General features: G+C 45.7%; 1 protein-coding gene across 3 annotated transcripts in view; it reads left to right on the forward strand.

The window, feature by feature from the left end:
- Window positions 1-12: 12 nt before the first annotated feature.
- DDX31 (DEAD-box helicase 31) overlaps window positions 13-21923 on the forward strand; it is a 71581-nt gene continuing 49670 nt past the window's right edge. For all 3 annotated transcript variants that reach the window (XM_084797846.1, XM_084797847.1, XM_084797848.1), the window contains exons 1-13: window positions 13-448; window positions 3731-4008; window positions 4111-4186; window positions 4976-5019; window positions 6304-6374; window positions 7109-7173; window positions 13607-13651; window positions 15055-15096; window positions 15970-16034; window positions 19358-19477; window positions 19612-19718; window positions 20560-20759; window positions 21380-21556. In XM_084797846.1, coding sequence (XP_084653972.1) covers window positions 371-448; window positions 3731-4008; window positions 4111-4186; window positions 4976-5019; window positions 6304-6374; window positions 7109-7173; window positions 13607-13651; window positions 15055-15096; window positions 15970-16034; window positions 19358-19477; window positions 19612-19718; window positions 20560-20759; window positions 21380-21556 — 1368 coding nt within the window. In that variant the 5' untranslated portion in view covers window positions 13-370. The remainder of the gene's footprint in view (window positions 449-3730; window positions 4009-4110; window positions 4187-4975; window positions 5020-6303; window positions 6375-7108; window positions 7174-13606; window positions 13652-15054; window positions 15097-15969; window positions 16035-19357; window positions 19478-19611; window positions 19719-20559; window positions 20760-21379; window positions 21557-21923) is intronic.

Below are 21923 nucleotides of genomic sequence, written 5' to 3' on the forward strand. Positions count from 1 at the left end.
TCCGGGAGGGCTGACCCGCGGCGCGCCTGCAGCAGAGCGGAGACGGTGGGAGCTTCGGAGAGCCTCTTTCTTAGTCACCAGATGTTAGTCACCCGACTAACAACCCGCGGGGGAGTGAGCCTCCCGTGGGTGACTGAGATGCTTAGAAGACCAGTGTGGTGGTGGCTGAGGGAGATCCCGCTGGGCGGGCGGCGCGCGGCCTCTTCCGGTTTCTGAGACGTTCGGGGCCTCTTGGCTCCGGCCGGTGCGCGCGCTACCGCGGCTCCCGGACCCGGAAGGGGCGGCGGCGGCCCGGCAACAGCTGCGAAGAACTTCACTCTCCACGTGCTGCTCGTGCTCCCGGCTCGGACCGCGGTTCTGCGACTGAACCATGGCTACCGACTACAGTTCTCTCCCCGACTGGCCTCCCAGGAGGTTTTCCGGACGCCCTCAAGCCCAGAAGAAGCGGGTGAGTTCTGTCCCGGCCCGGGAGCTACCGCACTGATCAGGTCGGATGGGGTTCTTCGGGGTGTCTAAGGGACAGGCGGGCGGCGCTTGGAAACACGTGGATCAGCTGGGAACCCCGCCTTGGGGCGAGAGGTCCGGCGGGCTCCTGAGATTATCTGAAGAACTGATTAGATAGGGTCAGGATTGGAGGAATAACCGGCCAAGTTCCGGAGACTAGTTGTTAGGTTAAGGACTGGAGGCTGGCCGTGCCAACCAAGCTGGAAAACGGTGCCTGACATGAGCATCCGGCAGGTCTTAACTCTCCTGAGCCAGCCCCTTCTGCTGCAAGGAAGTGTCAGTTCTGTTAGCAATGTAGGACTCATTTCTTTGAAGAGCTTTTAACCCGGGGGGGGGGGGGTGTTTTATCCCCGTAACGGGAAGGAATATATAGTCATTATAATCCGTTCTCCAAAGAGGAGAAAAAGTGACTTAAAACGAACCCTACAGGAGCAAAAAGCTGGTTTTAGGGTTGCTGGTGTGTCTTCTAGACGGTATGGAAGAATGTGATTGGGGGCTTCCCACACGCCACCACCGCCACATACACACCTAAAAGATAACGTAATCCCATTGAAATTGAAAAGCAAATTGCCAGTCAGGTCAGGTCAACCTATGTTTTGAAGGTAAACTTCTTTGACTGCCTTAACACCCACTGCTTAGTGTCACCGTGGTAGAAGGAAGGCGGAACCATACTAAGCTTAATAAGGTGTCTTCAGCAAGCCATTGGGATAGCTGAATATGTGGGAGGAGAAAAACGCAGACAACGCTCAGGATAGTGGGGGAGGGGCGTGGGATTTACGGTAGGGTAGACCCTGGGCTATTAGATGCCAGTGAAGATGCTGTGGTTACCCGTACAGGCCTTGCCTGCTTCTGTGTTTCTGTTATGTGTCCAATTAGGAGTGGAAGATGTGCTGAGTAGATTTGCTCAAAGTCAAAACTCGGTGCGTAACTAATAAACTTTATTTGGAAGGATCTTCACAGTTTAAATTGGGTTGTCCTACACTGCACACACACACACACACACAAATACACTTTTTTCCCTTAAGAATGTTTACTGGTTAATAAAGTAATAGTTTCATTTAAGAAAATTAGAAGATGCAACACCACCTGTAGTTGCCATTCCCAGAAATGACTTTTAACATTTTGGTGTATAGCTTTCAAAAAAAAACCACAACTGATAATTTTCTAAGCAAATAGGATATAGTTAATCTGGTGTCTCAGCATTATCTTCATGGAAGAGCATCGTATGTTCTGGGAATTTAAGGAAGACTGGCAAAGAGTAAAGGTGAACTTGAAGTCGAGCAGATGGGTAGAGGTGGTGTTCTTGAGGCTTCCTAGACCTCCTTGCAGATTTTTCAGTGTTAGCCTAACGGCAGTGGAGAACCTGCTTCAGGGCACCCGAGCACTTGTGCTTGTTTGTGACCTCGTCTTACTCTGTAGCCCGGGCTGACCTAGAATGCAACATCCCTCCTGCCTGAGTCTCATGAGTGCTGGCCTTGTGGGCGAGCCACTGTGCTAGCTTCTGAGTGCTTGCTTTTAGAGAGACCTTGACTTAGCTGTAAAGGATGAACAGGATGCTGTGGTGTGTAAAGTCTGTGTGCTGCCTGGTATGTTTAGTCCAAAGAAGGGAAAAGGGAAGATGTATAAAGGAGCCCGTAAGCTTGTTCTGTGTTGCTGCGGCAGCATTCTTCATAATGGTACCTGGATGCTCTAGGCAGGTCTTGCTTTGGTTGGTGGAAAAGCTTCCTGAACCTGAGATTGGCCTGGAGCAAAATAGGTTGCGTCCTGAATGGGAGAGGTGTATGGGCAGAGACTGCTAGGCCAGCTCAGGGTGGTAGGGAGACCTCCGTCAGGTGAGGCTTGCAGATCTTGTGCTCTCTGACAATTGATCCAGCAGACCTGAAAGCTGACTTCATTTTATTTCAACCTGAAAATTCATAAACTTGAAACTGCGAAAACAAATTTTAAGATGAAGTAGGCTTGCTTTATTTGAATTTATTCAAATACAGTATTTGAAATTGTATTTATTGAATTCCTTAAAGGAATTCTTATGATTGCCAGGAAAAGACTTGTCCTTTTCATTGGTAGGTTGGGCTGAAGCGAACAGTCTTGGCAAAACAAGTCAGTCTGACGTCATTGATTCAAGTAAAGAGGAAAAGAATGTATTCTAAAACTCAGACACTGGCTGCTCATGTATCCTTGTGCAGATTGGAAGAAAAGGCCAAAGGAAATAGAAGAATCTGATGTTTCTTCTAGGGCAGTGTTTCCCAACCTTCCTAATGCTTCGACCCTCTGGTACAGTTCCTCTTTGTGGTGACCCCCCCCCCAACATTAAATCATCTTCATTACCACCTCATGACTGAATGTTGCTACTGTTCCGCATCATAATGTAAATATCCGATATGTAAACCCTGTGAACGGGTTGTTTGGCTCCTCCAGCCCTCAGTGGAATTGAAAACTGCTGTTGAGAGCTGCTCTTCTCAGGGAGGTTTGGGCTCCATGCATTTAATCACATTCATGTTGTGAGAATAAGCAACAGGCGAGAAGCACCTGATGGTGTATTTCTGTGATCAGCAACCAGGCAGGGACTCTAAAGGCGAGGAAGGTTGGAAACAATACGATGGAAGTGATGGATGGAGCAACACTCTCATTTGGAGTGGGGACGGCAAGTCGGAACTGACTCCAGACTATCTGAATCTGAGCAGCTTGAGGGGAGAGAGTGGCAGATCCAAGCCCTAGGGAAGAGCAGTAATGACAGTTTCCGCTTCCTGGGCACGCCCTGGGATTCAATATCCCACTTGTCTCTCCAGTCTCATCTTAACATGCTTTGTTGGTAGAAAAGAACAGATTTCATTTCTTCATGTGCCTCTGTACTCACATAAAATTGACTCTAGGGGTGTGGTTTGACTGAGGAAGCAGCGAGCTTCGCAAGGTTGGTTCTTGCTTCCCTTAGAACAGACTGAATGGTTAATGTCCGTTGGCAGGACACTTCTCTTTTCCTGATCCCCACTTTCATCTTGGGTGACTTAGCAGTTCAGCTGGAGGCAGGCCTTCTAGACAAATGGACTGAGGTTGTGTGGCTCCCCCACCCCCATTTCAGATGAAGCCAAAGAATCTGGTTGTAAACCCTAAACTGCTGGTTGGCATATGGGGCCTAATGATCTCTGCAGGAAGAGATGCTTTCTGTGGGCAGTCAGGCTTCACTCGGAGGGCTGTCTTCATGGACTAATGCACCTCTTCTTGATAGTTCCTTTTGGGAGCCACACAGCCAGCAGAAGCTACCAAGAGAAAGCACCAAGTGTCCAGTGACTCTCCACCAACAAAACGGAGGAATGGGATAGCTTCTTTTTCTGCCAAGACAACCAGAGATAAAGAAACTCCGAGAGCATTTAAGGGGAGTGCACACAAAACGTTTCCTTCAAAGAAGTATTTGGACAGTACAGACAACGGAAAGCAAGAGGAGAAGCCATGCATCAAGACCTCATCGCTGTTTAAAAACAATCCTGAGATCCCAGAACTCCACAGGTGTGTTTGCACTGCAGGTGTGCCTCGGGTGTGAGCAGTCAAGGCTGCTGCCTTTTCCTCTGCCGCCTTGGCACTGATGCACACTTTGTCTTTCCTCTGCAGAACGATAGTGAAGCAGGCTCGAGAGCAAGTGTTCTCTCCGGAGGCTTTCCAGGAGCTGGACCTCCACCCGCATCTAGTAAGTATCCCACACTGCTCTGCAGGGGTTATGGTCTGTGTGCTGCTCAGTCTGCTTCTGTTCCTGGCTGCTGAGTGAACTCAGGCGATGGGTCATTCCCCGACAGCAGCACGGGGAGCTGCCATCCTCACTCTCCTTTCCCCAGCGATGTTTAAGTTCCGAGCATCATTTATTGAGCTTAAGCCAGTTTTCTGATTTCTGGATAGATGTGGTGATGCTATGGTGGCAGGTATCTCTGGTCGTGGGAAGGGAGCTGAGCTGGCTACTTACTGTCAAGGGACAGGCATACGTTTAAAGAAAGAAGGCAGAAAGGGCTGCTTAGAGTGTGGTTTTTTTTTTTTTACAAGCAAATGGACATCTTTCTCTCCTCTTTTGTCTAATACCATGAGTGAGTTTTGCAGTTATTGTGAAAAGAAGAGGAAAAAGCCATTCCCACTGAAGCCTGGATTCCCGGGGCAGCTGGGCTCTTCTTTCTGGTAGGCTCTGTAGGGTTGCTTCTCAGCCTGAGTGTGTGTGGGGTTAGGTGACAAGTTGTGAGGGTCGCCTTGTGCATTGTCAGTTTGTAACAGTATCCTAAGTCTACAAAGTAGGAACCCAGCTCCAAGAACCAAAAATCCTGTGGGTACTGTAGGGTAGGGAGCAGAATCACTCCCCAGTTTGAAATACTGGGTTAGTGGAATTTAATTCGATTATACATGTTGAATGCTATTGTCACTCCAGCATTTTATCTTTGTCATTGAATATATTTGCATTAAATTCATAAATACTTGTTTTCATATTCTCTTTTAGATTTCCACAATAAATACAGTCTTAAAAATGTCCAGTATGACGAGGTAAGAGGTTGAGGCTATTCTTGATTTTCTTAGGGTTCCTGTGAGTACAACCGGTTGTAATCCCAATTGTCCAAGGAAGGCAGAGCATGTTTGTGTCTTGGTGCTGGAAACTGCTAAGCACAGAGGACTTGGCATGGTGCTTACCCTACGGGACTCCCCACCTGCTTGCAGCCAGACAAGGTTTCCATCTATTTTAGCACGTAGCTCCCTACTGCAAGGCATAGCTAGTTTAGGACGCCTGACATCAAGGCAGCTCTGAAAGTGAATGGGCCAGAATACAGTAGCTGGTCATGTAATTTCTTAGCAGTAAAAATAAGGTCACACAAAAGAACGGGGAGTCAATCTTTGTTTGGGTGTAGTGGGATACTGAAAAGGTATTCAAGTGTTGCTGCGTTGGAGACACTTGTAAAAGAGAGAATCAGAACTAAAGTATGAGCAAAGAGCTGCAGAGTCACAGTTCCACTTTGCATAAGCAAAAGCAAGGATTCTGAAGAGTAAAGAGACACCAGTGTTTCCCATTTTGTTTTGCTTTTGTTTTTGAGACAGTCTCATAGCCCAGCTGGCCTCAAACTTGTTTTCCTCTTGCCTCGGCTTCCCAAATGCTAGGGTAATAAATAGGCTCGTGCACCATGCCCAGCTTGGTTTGCTTGTTGGATCAACCACATTTAAATGAGTTCTCTGTCCATTTTGGGCTTGGGTTTTAGCGTACATGTAGACACTGTTGTTAGTGCATGTGGCTTGTTTCTCGAAGGGAGCTGCTGCTGCTTGCGTGGCCTGCAAGCCTCCTTTTGCTTCTCCGTGTGGAGATCTTACCTATGTTACATGTTCACACAACAGGCAGGAGGCTGTGTCGTATACTCTGATTTGTTATGCCTATCTTTTTTTTGTGGGGGTGCTTTCAAGACAGGGTTTCTTTGTGTAGCCCTGGCTGTCCTGGAACTCGCTTTGTAGACCAGGCTGGCCTTAAGCTCACCGAAATCCACCTGCATCTGCCTCCCAAGTGCTGGGATTAAAGGCACGCGCCACACCTGGCCTTTTTTTTTTTTTTTAATTAGCTTAATAGTGGAGCAAATCTCTGGCTTTCCCACTTTCAGCCAAGCTTTGGGAGTTTAAAAAAGTTTATTCTGATCATCAGAATGTTCTCAGTGCTTTCATTTAATTAAGAAGCTTTGGGCAGTAAGTAGGCAGAGCCAAACTCAGGTATTTGTATGTCAAGTAACCCATGTATCTGCCTGCGTGCGTGATGGAGCTGTGTGGTAAGGAGGTGTGTTCTCTCTGCCCCAGTGTTCAGAAGCAGAGTATCCCAGTGCTGCTGGAAGGCAGAGACGCTCTTGTGCGATCCCAGACAGGCTCAGGTCAGTTGCTGTTTACTTAACCTGCCCCTTATCCTGAGGCACCTAGCCCATGGTCACATGCTAGGCTCTTCAGGAGGGTGGCTGTGGTACAAAGTCTGCTTTGTCTTACCTGGGGAAGGGCAGCCATGCTTGCTTTTGATGGGAGGCCTGAAGTTGTTATGGTGGAAGAAAGGTGGTGATACGGGGCTCTGGTCAGTAGCGATGCGAGCGTGTTCACAGGTGAGCTCTGCTGCTTCTGTGTGCCTGCTGCCATGGTGGCCAGCCTTCACTCTGTGTGGAGTGACAGTTTATGGCTTGAAAGCAGTTCTGGCCTAAGCACAGTTGGTGTCAGGGACAGACCGCTTTCTACATGGTCTATTCTCTTTGCCAGCCCAGCCATGGTGAAGAGAAGCCCAGAGCTGCTTTTTGCTTTCAGCGGCTGGCTTGGGTTCACACTTGGCACATCAGCATCACAGAAGCCAGTTAGCGGAGGCAGAACTTTGGAGCAGCCATTTCCTAGCTCCCGCAGGGGACTGTCAGTGTAAGAAGCATCATGCCTCCCTTGTAGATGGCCTAAGGAGCTGAAGCGTCAGGGGTTTTTGAAGAGAATTACAAGTTAGGAGTCATGGCAGACAGATGAAGTGCCTCTTAGATGTAGAACACAAGAGTTTAGCTTCTCCCGTGCCCGTGGTTAGCATTATTTACAGAAAGTAGAACCTGTTTGCATCCCAACTGATGTTCCTCTCTTTTGAAAGGTAAAACTCTTGCCTATTGCATCCCTGTGGTCCAGTCTCTTCAGGCTCTGACATCAAAAATACAGGTGAGCAGAAAATGCTTTTCTCTTCTGTAGTTTGTTGTGCCCACACTGCTGCCCGGCTGAACCCTATGGTGATGCTAGAGTAGGAGGGTCGGCACCTAGCATTGTTTTCTGTCTTCCTGTCAAGATGAGTGTGAGCATGCCATGAATGGAGTAAGCACATCACAGTCACTACTGCCACTGTGTCAGATGTGCCAAGCGCTGTCCACATGCCAGTTTGTTGATTCCCCATTCTCTGCCCAGCAAGATGTGGGTGCTACTATGACCGTAGTGGTGTAGGAAAGTAAAACAACCAAGGCCACATTAAAGTACCAGTGGGCATAGAGTCCCACTTCAACTTCTGTGTGACTTCAGAGAGGAGGCTCTGTCATCCGGGCCATGATTTGTGGTGAAGCTTTGTTACTGGCTCCTGCCCTATTTGGGAGCCTTTGTCTTACACAGTACCCAACATTGTACCTCCTACAGAATTACTGTTGGGAAATACTCCTACATGCTTTACTTGGTCCCTGCCCATATATTTTCATATTTTGGGTGCCTGTTGTACATAATGTGGGGTTAAGTTACAGCTGTACAGGTTCCAGTGTGTTTACTTTTGAATGGAGAGAGCTGAACTTTCTGTTTAACATGGTGGTCTATCATACTGTCTGGAAATGAGTGCCATTAGTGCTACATTGTCCAGAATTCGTTCTTAGTTGTGAAAGTTATATCCAGACAGTCTTAGAGGTGCAGTGCCGTTGCTTTCACCTGAGAGAAAATGATGAGGTCAGAAATACGATGTTGGGCGAATAAACCCAGAGGTCTCACTTCAGACACACAGAAGTAGCGTGCTGTTGCGTTGTAGAACAAATGCTTGGGTAAACTATTGAATCAATAAAGAGAAGACAAGAGAAGAGCAGTGAGCTGAAATAGCCAACACTTAACCAACTGTTTCAGGCATGGATCATCAGAGACTGAAGTTGAGTAGCTGACGATGAGATGAGAAATGGTACCTCAGTGCCCTTCAAGTGTCCATACAGGGACTTGTCAACAGATGGGAAAGACAGTAACTGTAAGAGGAAGGCCTGGCTGCCCTTCCTTAGCCAGTCCTAAGAAGGACATGTTGCTTCTGTAGGTTGGTTTTTTTTGGGGGGGGGCAAAAATGAGTTTAGTCTCAAGGAAACATGAGATAAAACCAATTGAGGGATGCTCTGCGAAATCCCTGGCTGGCGCTCTCTAAAGGGCTGAGGCAGAACAGAGAGATGCTGACACATTTTCACAGACGGAGCATGGCAAAGGAAGCGTGACAAAGCAGTGACATGCACGGATCTAGGCTGAAAACACCTAGGTCAGTTGGTGAGATTGAATGAGGCCTGTAGATTAATAACAAGTCAGTGCTCATTTCCTGGTTTTGATAATTATTCTTTAGTTTGAGTGGTGAATTGTTTACTTTTTTGTAAAAGCCTGAGTTTTCAAAATGAATAGGTTAAAAATTTTAAAGTCAGTTAAAAATGATCCGCATTTTATAAGAATATTTAAAGAGGAGTTTCTTTATAATTGTAGAATTGAGCGAGGAATTGCAGGCTTCAGAACTATTACTTTGGTTTCACAAATGATAGTTTGTCTTGTGGCTCATAGCAAACTAGAATGACACTAGCAAATTATGGGCTTTTTCTTTTCTTTTTGCCATTTGAGAAAAGGTCTCATGCAGCTAAGCTTGAGCCCTTGATCTCCCTGCCTCTGCCATCCAAGTACTATGATGGTGGATGTGTGCCACCATGTCTTGCTTAGCAACTAAAAAAAAAAAAAAAAGATTCTTTTTCATTTTTTTATGTTCACTGGTGTTTTGCCTACATGCATGTTTATGTGATGGTGTTGGATTCCCTAGAACTGGAGTTACAGACAGTTGTAAGCTGCCCTGTGAGTGCTGGGAATTGAACCCGGGTCCTATAGAGGAGCAGCCAGTGCTCTTAACCGCCGAGCGATCTCTCCAGCCCCGTAGCAATTTTCTTATTTAAATAATTTATCTACTACTCATGCATGCATATAATATGTTTGGAGCTGGTTCCTCCTATCTTACCCTACTTTTCCCTTCCAACCTCTGCCCCTCAAATTTAATGTCTAGTTATGCTGCCATGTGTGTGTTGTTTGGTTTTTGTCATCTTGACACAAACCTAGACTTATTTGGGAAGAAGGAATCTCAGTGGCGGAATCTACTCCATCAGACTAGCCTACATATAGGCAAGTTTCGGGACATTGTCTTGGTTAGTGATTGACAGCAGTGGACCCAGCCCACTATGGGTGGGGCCAACCCAATCAGGTGGTCCTGGATGCTTCAAGAAAGCAGGCTGAGTTAACCACAAGGAACAAAGAAGAAAGCAGCATTCTTTTAGGGCCTCTGTGTCAACTCCTGCCGCCACATTCTTCCCTTGACTTCACTTCATGATGGATTGCAAACTAAGTCAGCTTTTTTTGGTCAGTGTTTTATCACAGCAGTAGAAAGCAAACTGAGGCAGTGTGCATGAGTGTGGGCCAGAACACTGTTGACTGGTTTCTCTGAGGTAGGTAAATGGGAAATTCAATTTTCTAAGGGTAAATGACTTTCCCCCAGTTAAGAGCTTTACAGAGAGCTGGTTCATATACAGTGCTTAGCCTTGTCCTTAGCACACAGTCAGAGAAGAATGAGTATAACTTGGTTTGTGTGTGGCCAAGTCTCACTCTGTAGATTCCAGCAGAACTTGCCAGTAAAGGATTTCCCTTTCTTTATACCAAGTTGCAGAGTTAATATTTGAGCTGGAGTGAATCCTAAAGTTCCAGCCCGGCTCTCACAGACTGTGAACTGAGCAAGAGATTAGATGACAGACACATCAGGCAGATGGCAGGTAGGGTACTGCTCAAACCCTGGCCTGAATGGTGGTTTTATTTTTATTTCAAGGACTGAGACTGAGCCCACAGCCTTTGTGTGTTCCACTCACTCTGTCCTGACATTCTCTCCCGCCCCAATTATAACTGGGCAGATCTTTTATGTGTCTGTTCCCAGGGTTATAACAAGACAGTGAGTGGTTCATGTGAAGGGTTGAGACCTAACATCTGGAGTTGATCACTAGATACCAGCTGTCATCACCATCAAAACTGTCATTTAAACAACAGTGATTGGACCTGCTTATATTCAGAGGTATTAATGCAGGCTGTTTTGTTGTCTATTTGCTTATGATCACTAAGATCAAAGATGGAAATGTTCTGTAGAAGTGGATTTCCAAACAGTGCGTGTTGACACATGGCCTGTACTTCCAATGCTTGGGAGGATGGTGAGTTAGAAGACAGTTGACTTATACGATCAAGACCCTGTTGTCTCAAAACATAACGAAAAACAACTCTTTATAAGCTTCAGATTAAAGATTTATATATTTCATTGTATGCGTGTGGATGTTTTGTTTGCATGCTAGTTTGTTCAAAATGCCTGGTGCCTGTGGAGGTCAGAAGAGGAGGATATCAGATCCCTAGGAGTAGAGTTGCAGTGAGCCGCCTTGTGTGCGTGTGCGTGTGCGTGTGTGTGTGTGCGCAAGAACAGCCAGCCTCTTAACTGCTAAGCCAGCTATCCCCTCTAAGCCCCAATTTAATTCTTTTTCTAGTTGTATTCAGTCTAGCTCTTTTGTAATTCATCATAAAATGATGTGACCTGGAAACCGTAAGGAGCTAGCCTTGGACCCTGGCTGTTCCCCGCCGAGCGGCTGGTGTGGAGTAGGCTCCTTCAGCGTCTGCTCTCCCAGTTATTTTGGCTTTGGCTCTGATTTTTTTTTTCCCCCTAACATCACATCCATCCTGCTTCATGTACTCATGCTCTGTGAGGAATTGATGTTTCTTTCTTCTTGTCTATGTAGTAACACCTTTTGAAATGTCAGAATCTCCTATCGTCACATGGTGGCACATTAATCCTGTTGTACTAGCATGTTTACTGTTCCTCGCTGGGGCTCCAGTACAGTCTCACAAAGTTGGTGTTGAGTGTAAACTACTCTGGTTCAAATTCTAAATCCTCCTCTCCTGAGTAAATGTACCCAATTCAGAACATGAAAGCCAAACCCTAATTGGATTTGCTGCTGAGCCCGTCCTTCACCCTCACAAGTTGCTCAATCGTGCGCTGAGCCCGTGGTGGAGGAAGGTACCATTGACATAGACCTTGTGAACATTGCTTTGCGTTTTTATTATTGTTGTTTAGATACAGCATGTCTAAAGATTAAAATGGTCAAAGAATCCCAAGGATCCATAGGGTAGAAACAAAAGTTTCTCCAGAGGCTCAGTGTGCCTCCTGACGCAGGGCGTGTCCTGGGGCAGCCTGTCACATCCATCAAACCAGGACTGCAGCACTTCCTCTTTGCTATCTTATATGGAGTCCTTTGTTTCTGTGTTGTGCTGAGCACACAGTTGTTCATGTGTGCTATCACTTGTCCTTTTGATAAGGGTGTGGTCCAGCCAGCCTCACCCCGTCCTCCTGGATTGCAGCTGTGCTGTCACTATGGAGCCTTGGGTGCTTTCTCGCTGGGCCACATTGACCTGCCCTGGCTGTGCTTGCTTGCTTGTTTTGCTGCTTTGTGGCAGGGGCTCATAGAGCTCAGATCCCTGTTCCTCCCTCTGCGTCCCATTGTGTGTGTGTCATAAATTACTGAGCCATGTCCGTATTGGTGAGTAGCATTTACACAGTATGTCCAGTATCGTGCTGCAAACAACAGTTAAAATTCTGGACATCTGGAAACTATTCTCCAGCTCCTTTATGCACGTGTGGATGTATAGGAGCAATTCCTAGAAGTGGGATTTGTAGTTTGTGTTAATAGCTAATGCTAATGTTGATCTGTTAGTAGATTTTTACCAGTGTGTGTGCCCGCCAGCCGTGTGGTGTCTGGTCACGCCCCGTCAGCGCTCAGTTGCTTTACAAGCCTTTCTGTATTTGATTCTATTCCAGACCCCAGTTACTATTATGACCTCTCTGTGTCAGTGCTATGTTGAGACTACTACGGCTTTAAGTTAGTTCCTGTGGGCTATGTTTTACAAAAATTGGTCTTAGTGGCTTTTGCACTTTTAAAGATACTTGCCTTGAGATTGTGTGTGTGTGTGGCTCTGCTAGCCTGTGCTCAAATTCCCCATGGCGTTTGTTAGGACTGTATTACAGTTATGAACTCACTTAGGAGCAGTCACTGTGATACTGCATATTCTTTAAGGAGAGGATATATCTTTCCTTTAAAATGAAACTGTGCTCCTTAGTTATGTTTTAATTGTTCTTTATGTAGATTTGGTACTTTTCTCTTTTGAAGGTTTCTCACTGTGTGATCCAGGCCTGCCACAGACTCAGAATGCCCCCCTCCTCAGCCTCCTAAGTGCTGGGATTATAAACATGAGGCATCATGCCTTATAGATTTTATACATTCTTATATAATATTTGTATTTTTTGTTGTTGTTGTCATTGTAAGTGTGAAGTTTTCCTTTTTATTTATTTATTTTTTTTAATATTGGAAGGCCATTGAATTTTAGCTGTTTTTCTTTTTTTTTTTCCCTTTGAGATAGGGTCATGACGTGTAATCCTGGCATTCTTGGAATTGACTGTGTAGAATAAATTGGTCCTTTACCCACTGCACTGTTCTGGCTTACTGAAGGCTGTGAATGAACATAGGTGTATGCCCTATACCTGACGTGGCTTCTTGTTTTTGAGACAGGGTCTTGCTATGTAGCCTTGGCTGCCCTGAAACTCACTGTAGCGACCAGATTAGCTTCAGAAGAACAGAGCTCTACCTGCCTCTGCCCCACGCGCTGTGTTTAAAGTTGTGCTCTGCCATGCCTGACTTGGCTGTTGTTGTTTTGTTTTGTGTATGTTTTGTTTGCATGATGCTTGTGCTTCACATGTGCATTGTCTGTAGAAGCCAAAAGAGGGTGTTGGATCCCCTAAAACTAGAGTTATAGCCAGTTGTAAGCCATCATTGTAGGTCTGGGAACTGAACCCAGGTCCTCTGGAAGAGCAGCCAGTGCTCTTAACCACTGAGCCATTTCTCTAGCCCTGTTGGCTGTTGATTTTTATATTTTTATTCTTGATTGAAATACCTTATTGATTCTGTTACAGTTTCCTCATCTAAGATAAAAATAACATCATCTCCTGTGGTTATAATTTTCCATTTTCCAGTTCTGTATATATTTCTTCTTCCTGTTTGGTTGAATGGGGCAGGACTGTTGGGACTCTAATCTGTTGTCATAGGTGTAATGGGCATTCTTGGCTCCTCCTTTCCTTCCATAGAAATGCTTCTGATGTTCTTAGCTGGCCACTTATAAATCTTGTCTCAATCTGACCTTCATTGGTCCTCCTCATGAGACAGGGTCTCATATAGCTCAAGCTTGCCTCAAACAAAAACCCCTGACGCTCCTACCCCAGCCTGTGCCTGCCACTCTACTCATTGGCATTTCTTTTTTCTACCAACAGCGCAGTGACGGCCCCTACGCTTTGGTCCTAGTGCCCACCAGAGAGGTAAGCAGCTTTCGCGCAGTGAAGTTTGTATGTACTGGAAGTGATAGCCTGTTGACTTGAAGTTCTTTCTCCACTTCCTTCCTGCAAACAAATCACTGCACGTGCCACCCTTCATGTTTCTTTTGGGAACCTTCCTGCTGATTTCTGTCAAGGAGGAAAGTTTAAGTGCTCTTGAAAATCATGAGCTGGGTCCAGGAGAACGTTTCTTCATTGTCTGAAAATCTAACAAGACTTAAATTACTGCTCCTTCAAAAGCAATTAGAAGAATTGCATTTTCCTACCTCAGATATTTTAAAGAAAGTAACTGAAAACATTTGCATCTAAAACTGAATCTTTTTTAATTTTTAAAGAAGCTATTGTTGCTGTTGGAATTCCTCCTTCTTCATGGAAGTACAGTAGAAATCACTTCTGTCAGATCTGGGTTATGTGTCCACAGAGAACTTACAGGAAGATGGAAATATCTGGACAGCTTTCTTTTCTTCTTTCTTTTAAGATTTATTTACCTTTATTTTATATGTATGGGTGTTTTGCCTGCTTGTATGTCTGTGAACCATATGTGTACAGTGCCCATGGGGGCCAGAAGAGGATGTCAGGTTCCTGGAACTGCAGTAAGAGATGATTTTGAGCCACTGTGTGGGTGCTGAGAACTGAACCTGGGTCCTCTGCTGTTAACTGCTGAGCCATCTCTCCAATCCCTCTGGTCAGGCTTTCATACACCTGCTCTACCCTGCCTCTGTTCCGTGCAGGGAGGAGCACACGCAGGGAGGCACATTGAGCTGTAATCAGCAGCAAACCTGTCGCTTCCCTAGAATGCTGCATGTGCACTGAACGTGTAGGGAGAACACATAGCCTTAGACAAGATTCTGTACAGGCTGCTCTGATGGTGTTTAATGGTTGCCGCCTACATTAATTTCAATTTTCCTATATCTGTTGGGCTGTTTTGTTTATAAACTTAGAAATGACCACCTGCATTTTCAGATAGCCTACTGCAGCTTTAGGACATGGCCCAGTTCACCAGGGGCCTGTCAGGCCACTGTTGGATTTTCTCTTCAATACTCATTCATTCCTTTCTCTTTCTGCAGAGAGCCAAGACCAGGTTGACTTTGTTTCATTTTCTTTAACCCTATACTTGAACTTCCGTGTGACACTTTGGGAATTTGAGCCAGCAGAGGGAGCACAAAACACTATTTTTGTCTGTGATGTCTTAGGACCCTTATTCCCTAAACTGACAGATTCCAAAACCACTTTAAGAAAAGGGTATTTTCAGTGCAGATTCTCTGTGTAGGGTTTATAAGCCTTAAGGTCCAGTGTTACACTGATCAGTTCAGATTGTTTTTTCTTTAAAAAAGTAAAAAGGAAGCAAGGAGCCCTGCTCACTCTCTCCAACCTTTTCACACTTACAGTTGGCTCTGCAAACCTTTGACACTGTCCAAAAGCTGCTTAAGGTAAGATAAGCCATGAGTCTGTGTTGTGTTGTAAGGGGAAAGCCATGTGGCACAGTTTGTCATCAGAAAGTGTGAATGGCTTCTATCTCATCTTCCCAGCGTGCTCTGGCCTCCCTAAGAGTAGTTGGTAGGTTTCACTGGCAGACCTTAATAACTTTTCCCCCTATAGTTTTTTGAGACAAGGTTTCCCTGTGTAGCCTTGGCTGTCCTGGAACTCACTACATAGACCAGGCTGGCCTCGAACTCAGAGATCCACCTGTCTCTGCCTCCGGAGTGCTACCACCTCCGGCTAATAACTCTTGCTAGTAGTTGCTAGAGGTTAAGTGTTATTGTTAGCGGGCCCTGGTCTGTAGCAAGTGCAGTTACATGCAATCACTTGGAGGTGCAGCCCCCAGGTAACCCAGTGGAAAGCATCAAGAACCTGTAAGGGGGTTCAGGAGAGAAAAGACAGCAGAGCCAAGGTTTAGCTCCTACAAAGGTTGACCAGGAGTCTGTTTTTTTCCCCCCTGTGGTCTAATAGTGAGTGGGGAATGTGTTGCTTACGTTTTTATCTACCACCCCACCTGCAAGGCAGCGAATTTATTTTCTGCTTGGAAACCATGGAGAAAAGCAGGGGAGCGAGCTACTTGTATCATTTTACATGCTCACATTTGTCCTAACAGCACTAGGAGCTGTTGTAGAGCAGCTCTGGTCTACTATTGCTGGTGCTAACAGCAGGTGCCTCGGTGACCCCAGACTGCACCTGCACAGAAACTCCTGACACACTGCAAATCCTAGTGCTCCCTGTTGCAGATGGCTGGTGCTAGGAGCTTAGGTGAATTCTACTTTAGGGAAGGGGCTTTATGTTGACTATACTCTGGTATTTTTATGTAGCCATTCACCTGGATTGTTCCTGGAGTGTTGATGGGCGGAGAGAAGAAGAAATCGGAAAAGGCTAGGTAGGAGGATGTGGGTTTGTGTATTCAACTCTTGGAATCTGGCTGCCCTGTCTTGTTCGGTAACACTTGGCTCTTCAACCTGTGAGAGCCTCCTCTGCTACTGTGCCTCTTGGTCACACATAGAGACAGACTAGGTCAGCAGTCACCTCTAGACAGTGCTGTTTGTTACAGAATCCCTTCTTGTGGTTAGTGACAGTCCTGTGACCTGCTGAACCCACCTACTGGGTGTCCTGGAGGCCTCTTCTTTGGGAGCACTCCCTTTGGTGCATATTAGGAGTTTGTGGGTTTTCTGTTTAGATTTATAAAGCAAGGTGATAGGTAGACCTTGTGGCCGCCATCCGTGATCCCGGCACTTGAGAGATTGAGGTAGGAGATCAGGAATTTCAAGGCTAGCCTCAGCTATATATTGAGTTCAAGGCTAGCCTGGCCTACATGAGACTCTGTCTTTAAAATCAGTAACAGCAATAAAACAAGATGGTAACTTTCTTAGTATGTAGTGAGTTCTCAGTGCATTGCAATTGATGTTGTTAGAAAATTGCTAGACAGGTAAATGGCTCTTTAGTAGTTAAACAGTTCTTTAGAGTTGTCTGTAACTTGAGAGTGAGCAGGAAGCCTGACACCTAAAACATCGCTCCATCATGTACAACAGGTCCTGTTCCTCTTTGTGTCCTTTTGGCAGCTTCCATTTGCATGGTTTCTTAGAGCTTTGGATTATTGCGAGAGCTTCAACAATTGACCTTTAGTTTCCTACGAGAAGTGGCAAAACTGTCATAGATTCTCCTTCCAAAGGTGCATGTGTGATTATACACTCTATCTTTTTTCCATAGCCAAAGCATAGGCATGTTGTCCTACCTTACTGAAACTGAGAAAACTTATCTAAGTAAAATTGTGCTCTGTCTTCTGTTGTAGAATAATGGGGCTATGGTAGTTTGGGAAACAGAAAAGTTTATTTTTTTTTAAAGGACATGAAGGATATGCTAGTTTGGAGGGCAGAGGGAATGGAGAGTGAAGAGGTAGGTATAACTAAAATACATTGTATATATTATTAAATTATCCAAGAATAATTTAAAAAAGAAGTAAGCTTTAGTCTACATCATCTACAAGGCAAAGCGCAGGCCCATTTTATGGCAGCTACCCAGAGGGCTCAATATAAGAAATCATCTTACCAGAATATATGTTCTAACAAACAGTTAGACTTTGTGTCCTGACAGTTAGAATGTGTGTCCTGAGAGTTAGAATGTGTGTCCTGACAGTTAGAATGTGTGTCCCGACAGCTAGAATGTGTGTCCCGACAGTTAGAATGTGTGTCCCGACAGACAGAATGTGTCCCGACAGTTAGTTAGAATGTGTGTCTCGACAGTTAGAATGTGTGTCCCGACAGACAGAATGTGTGTCCCAATAGTCAGTTAGAATGTGTGTCCTGACAGTTAGAATGTGTGTCCCGACAGTTAGAATGTGTGTCCCGACAGAATGTGTGTCCTGACAGACAGTTAGAATGTGTGTCCCGACAGAATGTGTGTCCCAACAGTTAGTTAGAATGTGTGTCCTGACAATTAGAATGTGTGTCCTGACAGTTAGAATGTGTGTCCTGACAGTTAGAATGTGTGTCCCAATAGTCAGTTAGAATGTGTGTCCTGACAGTTAGAATGTGTGTCCCGACAGAATGTGTGTCCTGACAGACAGAATGTGTGTCCTGACAGACAGTTAGAATGTGTGTCCCGACAGAATGTGTGTCCCAACAGTTAGTTAGAATGTGTGTCCTGACAGACAGTTAGAATGTGTGTCCTGACAATTAGAATGTGTGTCCTGACAGTTAGAATGTGTGTCCTGACAGTTAGAATGTGTGTCCCAATAGTCAGTTAGAATGTGTGTCCCGACAGTTAGAATGTGTGTCCTGACAGTTAGAATGTGTGTCCCAATAGACAGTTAGAATGTGTGTCCTGACAGACAGTTAGAATGTGTGTCCTGACAGACAGTTAGAATGTGTGTCCAGATAGACAGTTAGAATGTGTGTCCTGACAGAATGTGTCCTCACAGCTGGAATATGTGTCCTGATGGCTAGAATGTGTGTCCTGACAGTTAGAATGTGTGTCCCGACAGTTAAAATGTGTGTCCTGACAGTTAGAATGTGTGTCCTGACAGAATGTTTGTGCTAACAGCTAGAATGTGTGTTCTGACAGAATGTGTCCTCACAGCTGGAATGTGTGTCCTGACGGCTAGAATGTGTGTCCTGACAGAATTTAAGTCAGCTCACCTGGTTCTCTGGCATAGAAGCTTAAAGAACTGGCTAGGGAGCTGGAAATTGTCTCAGAGGTTAAGACAATTTACTGCAGACTTTGGGTTCCAGCACCTACAGTAAATGGCTTCCCTGTTACTTTATATTGAAGGCATCCACCACTCCCTCCGGGTTCCATGAGCGCATGTGTGCGCGCGGCACACGCATACACACACACACACACACACACACACACACACACACACACACACACACACGAGATGGGGCTGAAGAACAGTCAAGAGCACTTGGTCTTTGAGAAGATGGGAGTTCAGTCCCCAGTGCTGTGTTGGGTGGCTCATGTGCTGCCTCTAACTCCAACTCAAGGGCCTCTTCTAGCCTCTGTGGGTACTTGCACTCATGTGGTATATACTCACATAGACACACACATACATAAAAAAGTTATAACGTATATAAATATGTAAAAAGTAGATCTTTTGCGGGGCAGTGGTGGGGTACACCTTTAACCCCAGCACTCAGGAGGCAGAGGCAGGTTGATCTCTGAGTTTGAGGTCAGTGTGGTCTACAGAGCAAGTTCCAGGACAGCCAGGGCTATACCGAAAAACTCTATTGGGGTGTGAATTGGGGACAGAAATTAATCATTTAAAAAGAAGAAAAGGATTGTCTAGATGTCCATCTATCCAGAATGTTCCAGAAAGAATTGAGCTGTGCGTAGTTGTGCACGCCTTTAATCCCAGCACTCTGAGTGGCAGAGGCAGGCAAATCTCTGTGAATTCAAGGCTAGCTTGGCCTACACAGTGAGTCCAGGACAGCCAAGGCTACACAGAGAAACCCTGTCTTAGAAAACAAACAAACAAACAAACAAACAAACAAAACCCAAGATTATGTGAATCAGGGTAAAGTGAAGGTTATGATTCTGTAAATCTTTAGATCTTAGCAGTTCTATATAGAGAAGAGTGAAATCTCAGCCACTTGTTTTGACTTGAGGTTGTAGCAGTTGTGCTGGACACAGAATGCCTGTCTCCTTTGCCTGTTTCTTGTTGCTACACTGCTTGACATAATTTCTCTGATGACATGATTTAAACAGGCTCCGCAAAGGCATAAATATCCTTATCTCAACTCCTGGCCGTCTGGTGGATCATATAAAATCTACAAAGAACATTCATTTTAACCGAATACGGTGGCTGGTCATGGATGAAGCAGACAGGTGAGCCTAGGTTAGGAAGAAGGGAAGGTGGGACAAAGGGGCAGTTTGTCCTGCCGTTTCCAGGGCAGTTCTGTGGCCTGGTAATGTCAGGTGTCCTCTTTGCTTGGTGTGAAGTCCTTCTCTTACGTCTTCAGGATCTTGGATTTGGGTTTTGAGAAGGACATCACAGTGATTCTGAATGCTGTAAATGCTGAGTGTCAGAAACGGCAGAATGTCCTGCTGTCAGCAACACTCACAGAAGGTGAGTTGAGGAGGAACTGTGGGCTATGCCAGTGGGTGCCCCTCTTGTGGAGAAGGGACAGCCTTTCCTCAGTGTCCTGCATACCCAGCACCCAGGGCCAGGGAGGACAGAAATGGCTTCTGGTGTACATACTAGTAGCATGCCTGGAAGGCAGGCTGACCATCTCTTGGTTTTGCTTCTGGCTGAGACACCAGCAGGCCACACTGTGGAGATGATGCTCTCTCCTCAGCACTATGCTTAGTGTGATCATCCTCCTTTTTCATTAAGAGTTCACAGTCCCTAGCCCCTTCCTGACTCGTCTACCCTGGCAAAAAGGGAGCTGAGGCTTAGAAAACAGAACTACTTCACCAGCTTCACCCTGCATAAAGAGTCAGTGTGTAGGCACCACCACTGCTTTCATGGCCATGTGTGGTTTAGTTGATTTTCTAGGCCACAATATGATACACGAATTAGGTGCCATTTGTGTGACATTCAAAGTGTTACTAAGAAACATTACTCTTGAGAGATAATCTTCAGAAAAGGAATTCTGTGGACAAATAAATTTTGGGGTTGTTTTCTGATGTCATGCTTTTGGATAATGTAGACAGTAGTCAGTAAAGATCACACGAAGACTTTCAGCAAAGAAGTTTATGGAACTAGGTTTTTGCGGTGGCCAGAGAACCTTTGGTAAAGTAAGATAAAGACTTCTGATGAGCACACAGAAAATGCTAGCACAAATGGGCATTGTTCTGTGTATAATCCCAGTGACATGACAGAGGACAGATCAGTGTTGGACTTTGCTGGGTATGGGCTCTGGGGTGATATGTGACCATCCTGTTTTGTCCTTTTCACTATATCTAAGGTATAACCCGGCTAGCTGATATCAGTTTACACAATCCAGTCAGTATCTCTATCCTGGACAAAAGCTGGGACCAGTCCAACCCTAAGGAAGTTGCAAGTGACAGCTTTGCCATACCAGAGAGTCTCGACCAGCATGTGGTATTGGTTCCCAGCAAGCTGCGCCTTGTGTGCCTGGCAGCCTTCATCCTGCAGAAGTGCAAGGTAGGACTATGGCAGTAGCATGTACGTCACTGGTGCTGGGTAACACAGCATTGAGATAAGGCACCAGGACAAGAAAGAAGGGGTTGTTACTTTTGTTCTGAGTGCATGGGTGAGTGAGGGCGTGCGTATGTGATCATGAATTCCAAAACAGTGGTAAAGAACCTAAGTTAAGGGCACTGACAGTCATAGCATTAAATTTGAGACGTGCCTTGTTGGGGCAAACATGAGGGGAATGTCACAGATGGCAGAGGCGTGCAGGAATGAGGTGTTTCTTGCAGACTGCTACACCTAGTATATTTGCTTACCAGATTAATGGGGAGCCTCTGGGATATGGGCTTTAACACTGCACCCTGGGGCTGTGGCCAGGGTCAGACCCAAAGTGTAAGGGACAACTTACCCTAAAGTACATTGGTTTTCTCTTTGAGGTTGGAACTCTTGTCATTTCCCTTTCTGTCATCTTTGTACAGTGGAATATCAATGTTGGCATTTTTTAATAATTAAAAGCTGTGTCACCATGTTTCCAAATAAAGGAGAGCATGTACTTGAACCTACAGACGTGCTCATTTTGAGGGTATCTACGCTTATGCCGATATGCTTGCTTTCCCCTTGTGTTTGTGTAGTTCGAGAAGGACCAGAAGATGATTGTCTTTTTCTCAAGTTGTGAGCTGGTGGAGTTCTACTACAGCCTTTTCCTTCACACCCTGCCTTGCCTCTCAAGGGGCCCCACTTCAGAGCAGCCACCATCTGCCTCCTGGCCACTGAAATTCCTTCGGCTGCATGGCAACATGGAGCAGGAGGTGAGCCCGCTCTTCCCTGCCCTACATGCTGCAAGCCTCATAGACAGAGAGTCCTAGTGCACTTACGTCCTTTTTAGGCTCTCTTGGGCCCAAGATGGGGGGGCTGCTGGTGGATGCTGTGAGGGAGCCTATTGTTCCTTGGGCTCCTGCTCTGGAGTTGCCTCTTCCACCTGAGAGAGCTCACAGGCCTACTTGGCCTGCGTCTACCTCAGCCAGCTGTTACGGCAACCGAGTAGCACTAAGTAGCTGGCACCAGGGAAGGCTTTTGCCTTTTTAGTACCCAGTGTGTAATTAGGGCTTGATGTCTTCAAATTAAGAGCATTAATGGAGCTAAATTGTGGATCCCATATGGTACTGCTGAGCGCGG

The sequence above is a fragment of the Acomys minous genome (genome assembly GCF_964271855.1).
Source record: "Acomys minous genome assembly, chromosome: 10".
In the NCBI taxonomy this organism is placed as follows: Eukaryota; Metazoa; Chordata; class Mammalia; order Rodentia; family Muridae; genus Acomys; species Acomys minous.